The sequence below is a fragment of the Culex pipiens genome, chromosome 2 (genome assembly GCF_016801865.2).
Source record: "Culex pipiens pallens isolate TS chromosome 2, TS_CPP_V2, whole genome shotgun sequence".
Lineage (NCBI taxonomy): Eukaryota > Metazoa > Arthropoda > Insecta > Diptera > Culicidae > Culex > Culex pipiens.
This window is the reverse complement of record NC_068938.1, coordinates 201,671,153-201,690,693: the sequence shown is the minus strand read 5'-3', so window position 1 is coordinate 201,690,693 and position 19,541 is coordinate 201,671,153. Positions and strand designations below refer to the sequence as shown.

General features: G+C 32.0%; 1 protein-coding gene across 1 annotated transcript in view; it reads left to right on the top strand.

Annotated features, from left to right (window-relative positions):
- Positions 1-630: 630 nt before the first annotated feature.
- LOC120420319 (MAP kinase-activated protein kinase 2) overlaps positions 631-19,541 on the top strand; it is a 36,630-nt gene continuing 17,719 nt past the window's right edge. The window contains exons 1-2 of the mRNA XM_039583310.2: positions 631-1,208; positions 15,611-16,056. Coding sequence (XP_039439244.1) covers positions 15,862-16,056 — 195 coding nt within the window. The 5' untranslated portion in view covers positions 631-1,208; positions 15,611-15,861. The remainder of the gene's footprint in view (positions 1,209-15,610; positions 16,057-19,541) is intronic.

Genomic DNA, 19,541 nt, shown 5'->3' with positions numbered 1-19,541 from the left:
ATTGGGAATAGAACCAATTCCACCTGAGCCAGATTCTCACCACCATGACAGCCGTCCATTGCCGGCCGCTCCCATCTCCACCGCGCACCAGGGACAAGGAAAGGGATTTGGAAGACGGGAAGTGTTATTGCTCCACTTTTTTCAGAGTATTAAGGGAAAATCTTCACGGTATCCTCAAGTAAGTTTCGCTTGAAGTTGGACGGTTTATGGGAAGGTATAAGGAATAGGATACACTCTAAGCAAGCGTTGCGACCATTTGCATAGTGTGTTTAAAGGTTATAGTTTTATTCTCAAGGTAAGCAATCGGATGCTGCTGACGAGACAATTCCCGTTTAATTATTGTGCGCACATGGTTTCAATTATTATTCTCAAGGCAAACATCTGATGTAGCTGTAGAGATAATTCCCGTTTAGTTCTAAAATGTAAATTTAACAGTTCGACATGCGCAAAGAGTATTTCCCTTCTCTCTGGTTAGCGTACACACTCTCACTTTTAATTTCTCGACTCTTTTAATAGTTTTGCCAATGAGTAAATCACGTTCTGCGTGTTGTTCAGCCGCAGCCACACGCGGTACGTCACAAACGTCATCCCTCGTGCATTTTCATCGTCTCGTGAGCTGGGCCAGCAGGCGATTCTTCGCACAAAATTTCAGTCAGTTTTCAGCATCGGATTCTTCGCGTAGCAGGTCCTGTCTGCCGTTCCGCGTCGTCCACACTGTGTCCATCCATCCACTGTCTGTCTATCGTCGGGCGGTCCCCTCTTTTCTTCCGTGTCGCGTCGTGTGTCTGGTTGAGCACAGTTTTCCTCTCTCTGTGGTGGGTGGTTTTTTGTTTTTCATTTTGGAGAGTGCAAATTTTGGGGAAAAACGCAGCCTCCCGGAAAATCTGCTGGGAAATTACGTGATAAAAGCGCTTGTGAAACATGCTGCAATAAGAGAGAAAAATATTAAAATAAGAGTTCGGTGCTACCTGTGAAGCAGCAGAAGAAGAAGATCGAGTCGCGCCGTGAATGACGACAGATTTTTCTGTGGAAAAAAAAGGGTTGAGGAAGAGGTGAGAAAAAGGTGCGAAAAGTGAGCCCCAACCAAGGCTGTGAAAGATAAGCCTCTCCAAAGTGTGTGAAAAAAAAAGTTATTGCGTGACAGGAAAATTCTTGCAATCGAGGCAGAGATAACCCATTCAGTACAACGTCAGAACCAGCTGGAACAGGTAAATAACAAATTTCTAGGAGTAAAAAACAACTGGAAGGGACGTACCTTTTACACGGTTGGTTAATTTCATTTTATTGACAGAATGTGTCAAAACATAGCGCTTTTTCACCGCAGTAGGCAGTATTGCTCAAAACAGAGTTGGTTGGAGGCAGCAGGCCCATATTCCATGGGTGACTGGGATGGGCGCATCATCATCATCATCATCAAAGCAATCAATCACAATCCGATGCGGGTTGGCTGGGTTGGTCCGAAAGGCGGGGGAAAGCACGAAAAAGTGGACTATTTCATCAGCTAATCTGCGCTATAAGCTTTTTTAAATATTGCCTGAAGAAATCATTGTTTGAAAATTCTGAACTATGAATATTTTTGCAAATTTGTGTCATTCGAAACTTAGCAGTAAACCCAATAAATTACTTGGTAACTCACTTTTTTTAAAACATATTTTAAATTTTTTAATTGACAATTATTAATCAAAACTCCATTAAACGCTCAAGAAACGGTCAAGAAAAGGGTCACGAAATGATTTTTCTTAAGCAGTACGCAGCTGAGAAGAAAATAAACCAAAAAGCGAGGTTTGCCTTTTTAAAGTGCGGTGCTTGTTTGCAATTTGTTTTTGGTGAAAAAAAATCTATTAAATTTGGATTTGCTAATTTGAAACTTAAAATTAAGGCCGAATCTTAAAACGCAGAATCTTGAGTTGCCGAATATTAAAAAGTCGGAAAAGGTTAATTTTCTGGCATAAATATTGAAAAATAATAATAAATTTTAAATTCAAAATAAAAAACATTAAACTTCTTAAAATAAAAAAAAATATATAAAAATCTGAAATTAAAAAAAGCAAACCTCGAGTGAGTTTTCAAAAAGCCGTAAGAAATATACAAAATTCCGAAAAATTATAAACATACTTTTTTTTTTTTTACCGAATTCGGTAGTTGAAAAATCGGTTTAGATCGGTAAAGCATCTGTCAAAATGAACAAAATTATACTGGATTTCGGTTTTACGATGAACAATAATTAACATCATTACCAAATTTCGGTAAGTTTTTACCGAATTCGGTAATTTTCGGTTTACCGAATTGTTCAGCAGTTATCAGCAGAAAATGCGGTAAATTTTATCAAACTCGGTAAAAAATTTTAAGCGTGTACGAATTAAAAAAATCAAGAACTTAAAAATTTCTAAAATTTCATAATAAAAAAACGAAAAAAAAATTATTCAGAAGTTTTAAAATTCCAAAATACAAATATTCAAATACTCAAAAAAAAAACTTAATAAAAAATTTGTAGTTTGAATATTTAAATTCAAAATCACAAAAAACCAAGTTGAAAAATTTTAAACATAAAAGAATTTAAAATTGAAAAAAAATTAAATTCAAAAATAAATAAAAAAAACAAATAAGTCAAAATTTATCTTCGGATAATCGAATCACATTTTTTTTTTATGAGAACCACCAAAAACTATGAAAAAAATTCGCAAATTTTCGCATTTTGAATTTTTTTGAATTTTAAAATTTTAGAATTATATAATTTACGAATTTAAAATTTGAGAGTTAAAGTTGAGAATTTAAGAATCTGACATTTGAGGTTTTCCATAATTTCAAAATTAAAGCATTGAAGGGAGCGTTTTTATATTACGTAACGCAGTTGAAGGAGAAGGGGGATGAGTCGAAGGCCGTGTTACGCTCCATGAATTATTTAATTTGTAGGGAATTTTTGCATCGTTACAAGGATCGTAATAAAAGTTTTAAGAATTTGAGGTGTAGAACTTTATAATTAAAAATTTATTTGTTTAATTTTTTCTAAAGGATTACAAATATATATTTAAGAATTTTTACTTTTTAAATTTCTGGATTTTTGATTTTCGAGGATGCAATAAAAATTCTATGTTTTGAACGTTTTTGCTAAAAACTAATAAATTTGTAGGGCACTTTTATCAAAGTTTAATGCTTATAATTATTTTTAAATTTCTTGTGAAATATGTGAATTTCTAAAATATAACGAGAAAAAAACTTAAAAATTTTGAATGTTTTTTCGAAGAAATCAATTTCTCAGAATTTTCCTATTGTTTGAAACATGAAGAGTTCTAAATATGTTTGTTCCAGGTTTCAAAAAATAGCTGTACTAAATGTCTGTGATACAGAATTCATTGACATTCTTTCAAACAAGAGCAGTGCATATTTTTTTTTTTTATAAATCTATAATTTCCTCGAGTTCTGTTTTTTTCGGTTATACAATCATGATGTTTTTTGTAAGAGATTTGTCTCTAAGATTTGTTGGTCGTTTAAATTTTTCTTTAGACATTTGCATTTCATTGACCATGAGCAGCTTATGAAAAATTGTTAGAACAAATCGCTGAGAATTGGTTTTTTTTTAAGCAAGAGTAGAAAAATATTTTGTAATGAAAATTTTTATATTGCTACATAAATTGCAGTCAAAATTATGATTTTTGTGATTTGATAATGAAGGGGCATGATGATCTAGAAAATAATCCAAGGGGGGAATTGGTCGAAAAAGGTTGAGAACCGCTGTCTTACACAATTTCATAGCAAATTTTCAGAACTTTTTAAAAAAACATATATTTGGACATTTTTACTCATGGTCACAATTTTTTGTTTTTTTTTGGGAAATTGATTTTTGTAAAAAAAAAGTTAATTTAATCGTCAAAAAAATCCTTATCAATACCTACAACTTTTCTGAAGACACCAAATTGATCAGACAATTTCTTCAAAAGTTACAGATTTTCGAATATTTACGTATTATTTTTGTTCGGACAACTGCCCAAATTGTATGGAGACTTGTATGGGTGAACCAATGACACAAAATAGCTTCTTTGGTCATTGGAAAGGCCATAACTAAGTTTGAGCCAAATAAAAAAATACAAATAAAATCCATTTCCGAGAATTGCTAAAGTGAAAATTGCCGATTTTTGTTTTTCTAAAGGATGTTTTAAAATTAAGGAGGTATTAGACTTTGACAAACAAACAAAAAAAAATCGTACTTTTTCGTGTTTGACTCGCAAACAAAGCTAAATGTAGGGGAAGGTGGGGCAAGACGACCATATGGGTCAAGAGGAACAATCGCTCGTACGGTCGTATTTTTTACAATTTTGATTATTTCCAGTATGAGGAATTGCAATTGCAATTAGCTGTTTCTACTACCACATAACCGCCAAAACGACGTAAACGCCACGGGGCACTAGAGTTAATGAAGTTTTTTTTTTCAAAACCTTTGTTTTCTTATAATATTTGGAAGGTACAAAATAAGGCTTAGGGCTCATTTTATCCAAATGCTATTTTTCCTAGATCAGTAGTGTCCCTAACAATGACTTGCACCTATTATAAAGTATGATTTAACTTTTGGTTATTTTTGTAGAGAGCTTTTTAAAAATCTTGTCCAGATGGGGCAATTGTACCGTATGTTTTTTTAGTATGGAAAAAAAATTCTGCAAAAACATATTTTATTGGGAAATAAATACATAAAAGTACTTAAAACTGATAAACAATTGTTTAAAAAATTCTCCATACAAAATATAGTGATATTATAAAATTTTACTATTTATCATCGAAGTAATAATTTTTTTCGTAAAACCGAACAAATGATTAGTAAAATATTATTATTTAATCTAAAAATGAAAGAAACGTTTCAAATACATTCCAATCTGATATATCTAATTTATAACAGTTTAATTGTTAGCAAATTAACATGTTGTTTGATGCAGAGCAATTCTCCACGAAATCGGTCTTTTTTTAGAATTTTAATTTTTGTATTTTTTAATCCGACTGAAACTTTTTTGGTGCCTTCGGTATGCCCAAAAAAGCCATTTTGCATCATTAGATTCTCAATATAATTTTCCATACAAATTTGGCAGCTGGCCATACAAAATTGATGTTTGATAATTCAAAAATCTGTATCTTTTGAAGGAATTTTTTCATCGATTTGGTGTCTTGGGCAAAGTTGTAGGTATGGATAAGGACTACACTGAAAAAAAATGATACACGGTGAAAATAATTTGATGATTTTTTATTTAACTTTTTGTCACTAAAACTTGATTTGCAAAAAAAACACTATTTTTATTTATTTTTTTATGTATGTTTTAGAGGACATCAGTTGCCAACCTTTCAGAAATTTCCAAGTTGTGCAAAAAATCTTTGACCGAATTATGAATTTTTGAATCAATACTGATTTTTTCAAAAAATCGAAATATTGCTCGTAAAAAAATTTCAACTTCATTTTTCGATGTAAAATCAAATTTGCAATCAAAAAGTACTTAAGTGAAATTTTGATAAAGTGCACCGTTTTCAAGTTAAATCCATTTTTAGGTGACTTTTTTGAAAATAATCGCAGTTTTTCATTTTTTAAAATTAGTGCACATGTTTGCTCACTTTTGAAAAAAATATTTTTGGAAAGCTGAGAAAATTCTCTATATTTTGCTTTTTTGAACTTTGTTGATACGACCCTTAGTTGCTGAGATATTGCCATGCAAGTGTTTAAAAACAGGAAAATTGATGTTTTTTAAGTCCCACCCAAACAACCCACCATTTTCTAATGTCGATATCTCAGCAACTAATAGTCCGATTTACAATGTTAAAATATGAAACATTCGTGAAATTTTCCGATCTTTTCGAAAAAAAATACTTTCAAAAATTTTAAATCAAGACTAACATTTTAAAAGGGCCAAAAATTCAATATTACGCCCTTTTGAAATGTTTGTTAGAAAATATTAGAAAATAGTGGGCTGTTAGGGTGAGATTTAGAAAACATCAATTCGTCTTGCTAGTGAGTAGAACGTACGGAAAATCAAAATTTTTAAAATCATTTTTTTTAGATTGAAAAACAGGATTTTTAAAACTTGTTAGTCAAGACCTGAAATAAGATTATTATAAAAAAAAACCGACAGATTTTTTAACGTTTTTAATGGGTTATAACGAGCATTTCCTTAGCTTGTTACACTTGCCCCACTTTCCCCTATGCAGCCTGACGTTTCAGCAAACAAATGCAGGTAAACTGTCAAAAAGTGCGAAATTGATTGTTTGTTTGTCATAGTCTAATACCTCCTTAATTACGCATCAACAAAATCATGATCAGTGCTTATTACATACTTTGCAATGGTTTGCCTTTTTAAGTCGTGAAAAAAAGATTTGTTTTCTGTATTATTTTTTTGCATTATATTGCCGTTAAAAAAACAACTTCAAGTTCAAGCACCGTTCACACTACTACCTTTCGCGAATCTACACACCTACACGCGCGTCTCTTCGCGCTCTTGTGTGCGATATTTACGCGTGGTTTTTTTTTATTTAGGTGGGAGTTGAACTTGCCATTGAGCTTGGCGGGCCAGCCGGTCGGTCGGTCGGTTGCTCTTTTATTATTTGCGTTGATGACACAATTGACTGACTCTTAGTACGGATACTAAGCCAAACTTCGGTACACGACCGGCAACGCACTCAGACTAGAGAGAGAGAGGAAGGAAAGGCGAATGAGTAAATCCGGATTCGAAACAGATTTTGTGATGTATCAGCTGGGATTTTGAGAATTGAAACATCTGAGAAAAGACAGAACGTTAGCACTTTGACTCAAGAGATTTAAAGTTTTTTTTTTTTTTTTCAAAAAAATCATTTACATAAAAGATCTCAACTTCCATTACTCCAAACTATTGACTTTATCAAAATGCTTCTTACACAACAAATATTGAACATTCCTTTCCCAGAGTGAACAGATAATGTGCATTATCCAATCAATCCCCTCGTCGGGGGAGACTTTCGTGAAGCTCTTGGGCCCACAATTTGTGGAGCACTTTTTTCGTTGTTGTTGTTGTGTTGTTTTAGCGCTTGCCTGGAGAACCACGCGGACGGGGCCTTGGCCATAAAGCTGCGGGCCATCGCAGATAAACAGCCAGATAAAACCGTGTCACGCGTCGTCGTCGTCGTCGCTCTGGTTCGTTTGGTTCTGGCGAATGATTTTCAAGTGTATTTGCACGAGCACTAACGTTGGTGGTGGAACATATTGTCATTTTAGAGCTTGGCTGCGAGTTGAGTTGAGAGTTGGGCATCAGATAAAATCGTTGTGTTCGCTTCTACTCTCCTGTGGGAAACATGTGAACAATACTGTTCATGGTGGTTGAGCTTTTGGTTATCGAGATTGGAATATTGTGGTGGTACTTATTGACAATCGCAAACAAGTTTTATCTTTAACTTTGCTTCTGAAAATAAAAAAAAAATAAAAAAAATCTCTGTTGTTTTTTTGTTTAAAAACAAAAAGATCTTTTTTATTGCATGTAATCTTTTTTTTAATTTTTTGAATCACAAAAAAATCAACACAGCAACTGCGAGAGTTGTTGTATTTTTGTTTGCTAAAATTGTTGAATTTACAGATCCTAAAATAATTTGGGGTGAAGAAAACTTTAAATAGAATTTGTACCAGCCTAAACTAAGGTTACCAACTCCTACTGAGCAAAAATCCATACCTTTGGTAAATTCGACTTTTTGTGGTTGTCTAAGAGTATTGAGGGATCCAGATTTCCAGATTTTTTTTTCGATTTTTTTCTTGTTCCCGTGTTTGAGCAATTCCATGTCAAATAGGGAATCGGTTGTACCCGACCCTCTCCGACTTCAATGAAACTTTATAGACATGTTATTCTAGGCATATATAAGCCATGTTTATGTATATGGAGCCAGTTACATTTGAGAAGGGCATAAGTGTTTTAAATATTTTTGTATTTCTTAATTTAAATATTGCTGCATCTCGAAGCCGTTGTATCGTATCAAATAGTGAACAAAGACAAATTTATAGGAAATTTGACGGGCTTTCCGAAAAAAATACACTGAAAGAAAAAAAACACTCCAATTAAATCTAATCTTATCTAATCTAACACAAACGTAGCCAGTCCAATGAAAGCATGCTGCTCTAATTTAATGAGATTTTTTGATTTTTAAGTTTAAATGTCAAATTTGAAGATGAGCCCACGATTTTTTTTTTCATTCAAAATTTTTGTGAAAATAGCCTAAGATGTTGCAAAAAGACTCACAAAAAATGCAGAATGGAGCAACTCACCTAAAAAAAAATACAAAATGTTTTTTTTAAGTGCTCTAAACATAAAAATTTTCAAAAACCGAGCACAAGAGTCATTCTCCAGACAATTTTACATAAAAGTCTCAATATTGATCATTGTCCTATCTCCAATCCTTGTGAAGTTACAGCAGTTTTAAAAATAAAAATGTTGAAAAAAATGTTTTGGTGGTTTTTGGCATTTTTTATATGATAGAATTGATTTTTCAGTCTCGAAAATAAGTTTATCGGAAAACTCGTCCAATATTCCATAATATTATTTTTTTTAGTGTTTTAATGTACATTTCTGGAGTTTTTTTTAAAAAGTTTCAATAAACCAAAATTTCAGTTTTTGCATTTTGGGTGTTTTTCAATACCCCTGACTCAAGGCGGTTTCAAAAACACCCAAAAAGCAAAAACTGGAAATTTGGTTTATTGGACCTTTTCAAAAAAAAACTCCAGATTCAGGCAATATCAGAAATAAACATAAACTAAACCTTATGTTTATTTCTGATATAGCCTCCTCCTAACGTTACCTTTTGCCTTTTTAGTTTTGCATATTTTGGAAACTTTTTAGGCAGCTTCTCTTTGCTCAAATAAAGCATTTTGCATTATTGGTTCATCCATAAAAGTCGCCATACAATTTTGGCAGCTGTCCATACAAAAATGGTAATAAAATATTCAAAAAAATGTGTATTTTTTACCGTGTTGGTATCTACAGCAAAGCTGCAGGTTATGATGGGGACAATTTACAAACAAAACATGAAATTCTCATAATTATTTTTTTTGCTCAAAAGACAACTGAAACTTCACTGTAAAAGGCTTGGCAAAAAATATAATCATGGAGATATTTTTTTTAAATTTATTTATATTATAAAAATATATATATTAAAAATATACTCTGAATCAGCGGTTCTCAGTATTTTCATACATGAAATTTTTCGTCTAGTAAGTTTTGTGACATTTTTAATTTAAGAATATTTTGAATAAAAAAAAAAGTCGTAAAAATGTATTTCAATGTTCTGTTACCGTACACAGCAAAAAATCCGATGGTAAAATCGCATGCAAAAGCATGCACATCACCTTCGTCAAAATAAACACTTAATATTACACACTGCATGTACAATTTTTGCAACACACAAAAAAAAGTTGCAACCGACGGGATTCAAACCCAGCACCAACAGTAAGGACTGGTGCCTTAGCCCACTCGGCCATCAGACCGATGAAAGCTGTAAAGATAAACGCATATATCTGGAGTTTTTTTTTTTTTGAAAAGGTCCAATAAATCAGATTTGCAGTTTTTGCTTTTTGGGTGTTTTTTAATACCCCTGACTCAAGGCGGTTTCAAAAACACCCAAAAAGCAGGGTTGTTACGGACGGCGCGGATGGCGCGGATGGCGCGGATGGCGCGGATGGCGCGGATGGCGCGTTTCGCGCGGATTTGGCGCGGATTTGCTGACTAATTTTGTTCAGGCGCGGATTTCGCGCGGATGGCAATTTTGATAAATAAATAGATAAAAAGATAGAATCACTTTCAAGTAATTATCAAGATTATTATCAAGAATAACGAGATTTTTTTTTTCCATTGAGTGCAATTTCAATTTCTCATGAATAGATTATTTTTTTTTCTGAAAATGTTAGTTTGTATTTTCTTAATACGAACCGTCGAAAAATTAAGATGAAGATTATGTAGAAATTATTTTTGAAATGTATGGTTGAAAATTTCTTAAATAAAATTATTACTACACTTATCTCATTTCTAAATATATCCGGCTCTGAATATGTTATTTCTTATGAGTTTTGAGAATTCAAATTTCAAATTCGATTTTTTTTATATTTCAATAGTTTTTTTTAATAAAAAATTTTAAAATTCAGATTAAAAATTTTTCGAATTTCTAAAATCGTAATTTAAAAAATCCGAAATTTCTAAATTCAAAATTTTGAAAATCTGAATTCAAAACTCCAAAAAAATGAAAAATCCAAAATTCAAAATTTAAGGAAAAATTCATAATTAAAAAAATCAAAATTAAAAAAAAATCAAAATTTAAAACTAGAAATTATTAAATTAATAACAATTTTGCAAAAAAAACCGGAAATCAAAATAATCTCAAATAAAATTTAAATTCTCAGATTCTTAAATTCCTTAATTTTAAAATTTTTAAATTCTTAAATTCTTAAATTCTTAAATTCTTAAATTCTTAAATTCTTAAATTCTTAAATTCTTAAATTCTTAAATTCTTAAATTCTTAAATTCTTAAATTCTTAAATTCTTAAATTCTTAAATTCTTAAATTCTTAAATTCTTAAATTCTTAAATTCTTAAATTCTTAAATTCTTAAATTCTTAAATTCTTAAATTCTTAAATTCTTAAATTCTTAAATTCTTAAATTCTTAAATTCTTAAATTCTTAAATTCTTAAATTCTTAAATTCTTAAATTCTTAAATTCTTAAATTCTTAAATTCTTAAATTCTTAAATTCTTAAATTCTTAAATTCTTAAATTCTTAAATTCTTAAATTCTTAAATTCTTAAATTCTTAAATTCTTAAATTCTTAAATTCTTAAATTCTTAAATTCTTAAATTCTTAAATTCTTAAATTCTTAAATTCTTAAATTCTTAAATTCTTAAATTCTTAAACTCTTAAATTCTTAAATTCTTTAATCCTTAAATTCTTAAATTCTTCATTCTTCGGAATGAAATTTTAGTGAGGAATTTGGAATACAATCTGTATTAAAATTCATAGATTTTGAATTTTTTGAATTTTGAAATTTAAAATTTAATCATATTAAAATTATAGATTTGGGTTTTTTGAGCTTATATTTTTTAAGTTAAATTTCATTTATTAGATTTTTCAATTTTGTTTATATTGGTTTATAATTTTCTATTTTGTTTATATTGGTCAAAGTTATTGAAGTGTCCCTCTGATTTGCAAAAAGATTTTTTTGTGACACTTGTCTTGATGTCTTTTGAGGTATTTTTAAAAAAGATTTTTGCTTTCATTCTTTCAAACATAAAACGAGTTTCATTTTTTTTTTATCAAATACTTTCTGTATTAGTTTTTTTCTTTGCAAATAACATTTCTTGAATGCAGGTCGCGATTTTTTTTTACATGGCGCGGATTTTGCGCAGATTGAGGTTTCGGTCGGCGCGGATTTGGCGCGGATTTTTTTTCGACTTTCCCGTAACAACCCTGAAAAAGCAAAAACTGAAAAATTGGTTTATTGGACCTTTTCAAAAAAAAACTCCAGATATGAGCTTGACATTTCGGTCAAGTAGGTTTCCCATACTGATGGGCTACATATTTCAGAGTGTAAAATCAAATTAAATTGCATAAAATAATGCAATTTTTATTTTACACCCACGCCTTTTACACGCAGCTGGATTACCACTTTTTTAGCTGTGTAAACCGAGTGGAATTGAAAGAATTTAAATCAATATATTATTGAACCGGTAAAACCTGTTTCTAGAGTTGTTGAAATATGTTCTTGGTGTCCATTTTTTCGAATCGTTTTTTCTTCAATATACATAGCTTTATTAAATTTGATATCGAAATAATTCGGGCTGACAATGTGATACCTGTGTTTCATACAAAATTTCAGATTTAAGGTGTGCAAGTTTAAATTGATAATCAATAAGAATGTTTAAACGCGCTTCATTTTGTAAAAATAAATAAAGTATATTCATTAAATTTTTATTTAAAAAAAATTAAAAACAAGATTTAAAAAAACTCTACTCCATGAATTGCCAATAAATTTTATTTTTTTTTTCAAGAAAAAAATGTTTTTTAAGTTCGTGTCACTGGGTTTAAAATGTAGCCTAATGATCAATAGCGTTTTATGCATTAATGATATGTATTTTTTTTTTAATTTTTGGAGCTGTTAAAATTACATTTCAAAGATTTCCAAAACTTTTTTTGATTACAGGTTTAAAATTGCATCAATAAGTACTAGTGATATTTTGATAAAGTGCACAATTTTCAAGTAAAATTTATCTATTTTCAATCGCTTTTCTTTAAATTAAGAAAAAGTCCAAATTAAATCAAACGAAAAGTTGAGAAGTTTTTCTACTTTTTTTCACTGAATTGCACTACATTGATGTTAACGTAACATTTAAAATTTGATCCACAATTTCCGTAAAATCAACAATTTAAAAATAAGGACTAAATTTTTTTTACTAAATAAGTGACACTTAAAAAAACATATTTCGTTTTATTTTTTTTTTTTTGCAAAACTTATACTAAAGCAACGAAAGGTGGGATAAACAGCGTTCAAAAAAGAAAACATTAGAAACTTTTACCAACCTTATAGAAAAACGTTACTTAATCCACCTTTAGGTGGTTGGTTCCTTCCTCACATTCATAAAGTTAATACATTCAGTAAAAATAGCAACATTCCCCCTTAACATGTTTAACAAATCAACTTTATTACTTAATTCTTATGATAGGGTTCACAGACCTTCAATATTTCTGGCTCATCGGCAAGGTCTGATAAAAAACCTATCCAGCGATAGTTCGAAGGAAGATTCAGACAATATTTCTATCACAATATCTGAAATCAGTCCTCCAAAAAGTGTATAAATAACACATAAGTGCTAATAACTTTTGATAGGGTTGTCTTATCTTCGATGTTTTAGGCTCATTTGAAAGGTCTTTTTAATACCTTTCTGAAAATCTATAATATGATAGGTTTTCTTGCAAAAATCACCCTTTTTACAATCTTCCGGACATACACCAAAATCGTTTTTTTAACATAATTCTTGAAGTACTTAACTAAACTTGCTGATTTTAAATAGACCAGTCCGGAGATAATCGAGTGACATTTTTTTGTCCACCCACCTACACACATCTACACAGACATTTGCTCAGAACATGATTCTGAGTCGATAGGTATACGTGAAGGTGGGTCTACGAGGTCAAATTAATTAGTTCATTTTTTAAGTGATTTTATAGCCTTTCCTCAGTAAGATGAGGAAGGCAAAAATGTATAAAAATTTGGAAGCGAAACAATGTCCCTGGGCTTTGTCATAATGAGTGTCATAGGTTTGATGCTTGTTTGGCAAAGAGTATGATTTGATTCGATGTGGAATTAAAATCGAAGTGTTCAGTATATTGCTGAAGCTTCCATTTTTACACATGGACACCACTTCATGCTGCGAGAACCCACTTTGGCGTAGTCTCAGGGCTTAATCGATGGCCGGTAAGCTGTCATCGAGACAAGGAGGTTCTCTGATAGTGGAAATATCACATTTGTACAATGAACCGCTACATATGTGATTTTTCCCTATCTTAATGTGGGTGTCAGGTTAGGATGCGGGTTTAAAAAAATAGTGATTGTAGAATTTAGGATTTTAACTATAAATATCAACTTTTTATACTTTGCCTTTAGTTATTTAGGGACAAAATTAGTAACAGTGAATTTAGTAATTCTATCAGAATCGGTGATTTTCATTCAAGTAGCATTCAAGTAACCATTCTAATTTGTCAAAATTTTCATAGAGTCTCGATCAATCAATAGTGAAATGATATCGGACTAAATTCGTTGATCTGTTGAACTAACGGTTGTCGGATTATGATTGTATCGACCATTGTTGCGAATCGAGGATCTACTGGAATTCTGACGAACAAATGGTCGTCTCTTTTTCAATTCACGACTTGTAAAATATCAACTGTTATTTTTTTTGTTTTTTTTTTTTAGAGGAAGCCAGACAGGTTTTAAAAGAAACGTTTTTTTTGGTTAATAATTAAAATGTCGGGGATTTGAGATAAGAGTAGCTTTCGGATAGGTTGCTTTAAATCTTGTATTCAATTCAAGTTAGGTAGTTATCCGCAAATGAATATTTGGACTTATATGAATAATTGAACATTTTGGACTTATGAATAACACACAACTGTGCATTTATTCTAGAGTCAGATCCATACAGCGTCAGTGTTTATTTGGTCGAAGTGTACTAATTCATTGGCAGATCTGATTCTAGTTGTAATGTACGACAAGACTACTGACGGACGTGACAGGACGAGGGCCCAGTTTAGAGGTTTCGACATCAACGATGTGCGGCTGGATCACCCTCCCAAAAAAAAAAAAAAAAAAAAAAAAAAAAAAAAAAATTTGGAAGCGAAACAATGTATCAAAACATCATCAAAAATTTAACTATTGCCAATATATTTCTATCATTAAAATTATTTTTGAAAAAATCTGTGGATAAATTGCAATGAAAAGCCTATTTGCAAAAACGCAGGAATTTAATACCTGGTTTAAAAAATATTAAGTTATGTTTTGTTGAAAATTGATTTGTTTATTATGTTCAAATATTTTGTTTGGGATGATTTTCATATGTCCACCATCACACAATTTATCTTCTGGTACCCCCTAAGACCGCTCGTGGTACGTGTACCCAAGTTAGAGAAGTGCTGCTCTAAATAATTACAGTGGACTCTCTCGTTGTCAATATTGAAGGGACCGTCGAGAACGAGAGATATCCAATTATAGAACAAAAAATCAAAGCAATCTATTTGAAGGGACTGAAAAATTTATTGACAGCTCGAAAATTATTGATATCGAGAAGATCGACAGCCAGAGAGTCCACTGTAAAATGATATAACTTTAAACATTAATCATTTTCAAAAACAAAGTTATTTCTAGTTTTAGCTACTGCAGGGTTATGTTAAAAATGTTTGTTTTTGACTTTTTGATAAAATGTATTTGTATGTTAATTTCCGAATGTAATTTTTGTTGTGTAATTCCGTAGTGCTTACTTTTCCTTTCATTCTAAAACGGCGAAGCGGCCTACTTTTCCCCAACAAAAATATCAGAATCAAAAAGTAATACTTTTCGACACAACACACTTTTCAGCAATGGGTGCTCAAAACTTGAACTTTTCAGCACTTGTATCGAAAATTGTTCTTATTGTTTTGGCTTAAAATTCCATTCACATGGTGTTTTTTGGAAATGCAAAAAAAGATAAAATTCGCTGCAAAACTTATTTTTCAGCACTCATCGTGTGTATCCAACTCGGTGAACTTCGTTGTATAAATGTACGAAGAGTGCTGAAAAATCTGATACTTCAATTAGCTGAGAATATTCCCTACAATTTTTATCTTAGAACTGAAATTTGAGAAAATACTTGCGCTAAAATAACAATATTGAAAAAGTTAAATTTTCAAAGTGTTGGCCAACTTTTCAATTTTTTTCAATTAGCGAATATTGGTCCGGTTTCGAAATTTATAAAAATTTAATCTCTGTTTTCTTTTCAATCTTCCAAAAGAGTAAAAAAATGTTTTGCCTCAATAAAAAAAATCATTAACTCAAATGTAAATTGTTAGGCACCTTTTTTTAAACTTCATCTCCATTTTTCCTCTCCGTTTTCAGAGATAAAGAGTTGCATGTGAAACCGCGTCATCCGTCCCGCCAGTCAGAGTCTCAAGACGGATCAACCGCAGTGCATCAGCAGCAGCAGCAGCAATCCCCCGGCAGAGTGTAGTGGCATCCCAACCTCCTGCCCTGCCCAACCTGCTGCTGCCCCATCCTCTTCTCCCGCTGGTGAAAGCAGCAGTACTGGAGACGCCGCCGCCCCAACAGGAACAACAAAAAGTCGCAAGCGCAAACTGCAGGAAACCGCCATGTACAAAATGCCCGAGATTAAGCCAATTCCGATGCAGTCCCTGCCCCACTCGGACGGTCAGCAGCAGCGGCAGCCCAAGACGACGCCGATTACGGACGATTACGAGATCTCCAACACGGTGCTCGGGCTCGGCATCAACGGGAAGGTGGTTCAGTGCACCAACCGGAAGACCGGTGCCAAGTATGCACTTAAGGTAGGTGGCAGTAGCTGCCGGTGGTGGTGGGATTAGATCACAAGCGACTCAGACAAAGCAAAGGCAACTCACGCCCGTTTGTTTACATTTGGGGTGACTCATTAGTGTGGGGGCTGCTCTGGGACCTGTTGTTGAAGATTAAAAGCAGCGCGCGCATATGTTGCCATTCGTTGCGTTATCGACGTAGCAAGTTCAAGCGAGCATCAAATAGCGCCCCGACTGGATGATTCATTCCGGTTGTCATTACGTGTTCTAATTAGCACTTGGCAGAGGGAAATCCCAGGTTTTTTTTGCAACTTTTTGCGATTGATGAAATTGATGATTTCAAGTTATGGAATTTAGCGACACAAATTCAAATGATTTAATTTCATGAGATCTGTACAAAATACCCATCATACAGAAAAACAACCAACAATGTTTGTGCATATTCTCAATTCATGGGGATGCATAAAGCAGAGTGTCCATAAAATCTCGCTCAAAAAAAAAATACTGTTCTTGGGAATTTTACTTTTTGTCCTAATGACCTACAATTTTTTTGAAGACACCAAATCGCAATTCGCTATTTTCAGTGTAAGAACGGGCCTTGACCGATCTTAAGCACTAGGTTCCCGACATACGCGCACTGCCCTTACACCTACATCTCACCCTTGCTCTGAGTCAGTACGAGCAACTCGCTAGAACACGCATTGAGTGTTCGTGCCAGGCATGCACACCTTCTTTTTCGGTTACGCATTTTAACTCGGCCGGGGATGGTACATTGCGTAGGGTTTGATGTAAGTATAAGCGCCTAACCATTTTTTTGAAGACGCCAAATCGACCAGAAAATCCCTTTCTAAGATATACACGAAAAGTAACATTTTTCAAAATAACTTTTGAGCAATTCTCTCAGATTTCGGCCATTCATTTTTTTTTTGATTTTTTTTTTTATCCGGCTGAAACTTTTTTGGTGTCTTCGTTATGCCCAAAGAAACCATTTTGCATCATTAGTTTGTCCATACAAATTTAACAGCTGTCCATACAAAAATGATAAATGAAAATTCAAAAATCAGTTTCTTTTTAAGAATTTTTTTGATCGATTTGGTGTCTTGGGCAAAGTTGTAGGTCTACAATGAAAAAAATGATACAAGGCAAAACTAATTTTGGTGATTTTTAATTTCACTTTTTGTCACTTAAACTTGATTTGCAAAAAACACTGATTTTTTCCATTTTCTGATATGTTTAAGGGGACATAAAATGTCAACTTTTCAGAAATTTCCAGAATGGGCAAAAAATCAGAGTTATGAATTTTGGAATCAATACTGATTTTTTCAAAAAATCGAAATATTGGCCGCAAACATTTTTCAACTTCATTTTTCGATGTAAAATCAAATTTTCAATCAAAAATTACTTCAGTAAAATTTTCATAAAGTGCACCGTTTTCAAGTTAAAGCCATTTAGGTAACTTTTTGAAAATAATCGCAGTTTTTAAAATTGTGCACATGTTAGCTCACCTTTGAAAAAAATATTTTTGAAAAGCTGAGAAAATTCTCTTATTTTGCTTTTTCCGATCTGTAAGCCCATACATCCAATTGAAATGTGGTCAAAGATAAAACTAATGGGAAATTGGACGAGCTTTTTGGTAAAAAACCTATTTTTTCAACATTTTTATTTTTAAAAACGCTGTAACTTCATAAGGATTGGACGTAGGACAATGGTCAATATGGAGACATTAATGTAAAATTGTCTGGAGAATCGATTCCCGTATTCGGCTTTTGAAAATTTTGACGTTTAGAGCACTTTTCAAAAAAACAGTTTCAGTAAATGATTTTTGTATTTTTTTAGGTGAGTTGCTCCATCCTGCATTTTTCGTGAGTCTTTTTGTAACATCTTAGGCTATTTTCACAAAAAAATTGAGCGAAAAAAAATCGTGGGCTCACCTTCAAATTTAAATTTAAAACTTAAAAATCAAAAAATCTCATAAAAGTGGAGTGTTTTTTCTTTCAGTGTATTTTTTTCGGAAAGCCCGTCAAATTTCCTACAAGTTTGTCTTTGACCACTTTTTGATACAATGCAACGGCTTCGAGATACAGCAATATTTAAATCACGAAATACAAAAATATTGAAAACACGTACGCCCTTCTCAAATGTCATTATCGAGTGTTACTGGCTCCATATACACAAAAATGGCTTATACATGCCTAGGATAACATGTCTACAAAGTTTCATTGAAATCGGAGAGGGTCGAGTACAACCGATTCCCTATTTGACATAGAATTGCTCTATATTGTTTTCGAAAATATCGGAAAATTTCACAATTGTTTCATATATTAACATTGAAAATCGGACCATTAGTTGCTGAGATATTGACGATAGAAAATGGTGGGTTGTTTGGGTGAAACTTAGAAAACATCAATTTTCCTGTTTTTAAACCTTTGCATTGCAATATCTCAGCAACTAAAGGTCGTATCAACATAGTCCGAATAAGCAAAATATAGAGAATTTTCTCAGCTTTTCAAAAATATTTTTTTCAAAACTGGGCAAACATGTGCACTAATTTAAAAAAATGAAAAACTGCGACTATTTTCAAATAAGTCACTTAAATATGGCTATAACTTGAAAACGGTGCACTTTATCAAAATTTTAGTAAAGTACTTTTTGATTGCAAATTTGATTTTACATCGAAAAATGAAGTTGAAAAATTTTTACGACCAAAATTTCGATTTTTTGAAAAAATCAGTATTGATTAAAAAATTCATAACTCGGTCAGTGATTTTTTGCACAACCTGGAAATTTCTGAAAAGTTGGCATTTTATGTCTTCTAAAACATATCAAAAAATAAAAAAAATTAAAAATAGTGTTTTTTTGTAAATCAAGTTTTAGTGATAAAAAGTTAAATAAAAAAATCACCAAATTTTTTTTTACCGTGTATTATTTTTTCCAGTGTAGTCCGTATCCATACCTACAACTTTGCCGAAGACACCAAATCGATCAAAAAATTCCTTCAAAAGATACAGATTTTTGAATTTTCATACATCATTTTTGTATGGACAGCTGCCGAATTTGTATGGAAAATTATATGGACAAACTAATGATGCAAAATGGCTTCTTTGGGCATACCGAAGGCACCAAAAAAGTTTCAGCCGGATTAAAAAATACAAAAATTAAAATTGAAGAAAAAAGACCGATTTCGTAGAGAATTGCTCTCTAACACGTGGCAAGTGAAGATACTTTCAGCACTCATCGTATTTATCCAAATTGCTAGAGCCTCGTTGTACGACTTGTTTAGAAATAATCTTAATTTTACTACTTGTTGCATAAACTTCTATTTAATAGAATTCGCTCATTTTTGGGGTTATTTTTTTAAAGCTTGATTTCAATTATGGAATTGAAAGTTTGCTACAAATAACCAAGTTATGCGTTATGCCATAATTCAAAACCCAACAGAAAACTTAACAACCATCATTACCCGCAACTAAAATTCCGCCGGACCTGGTTTAATTGGTTCC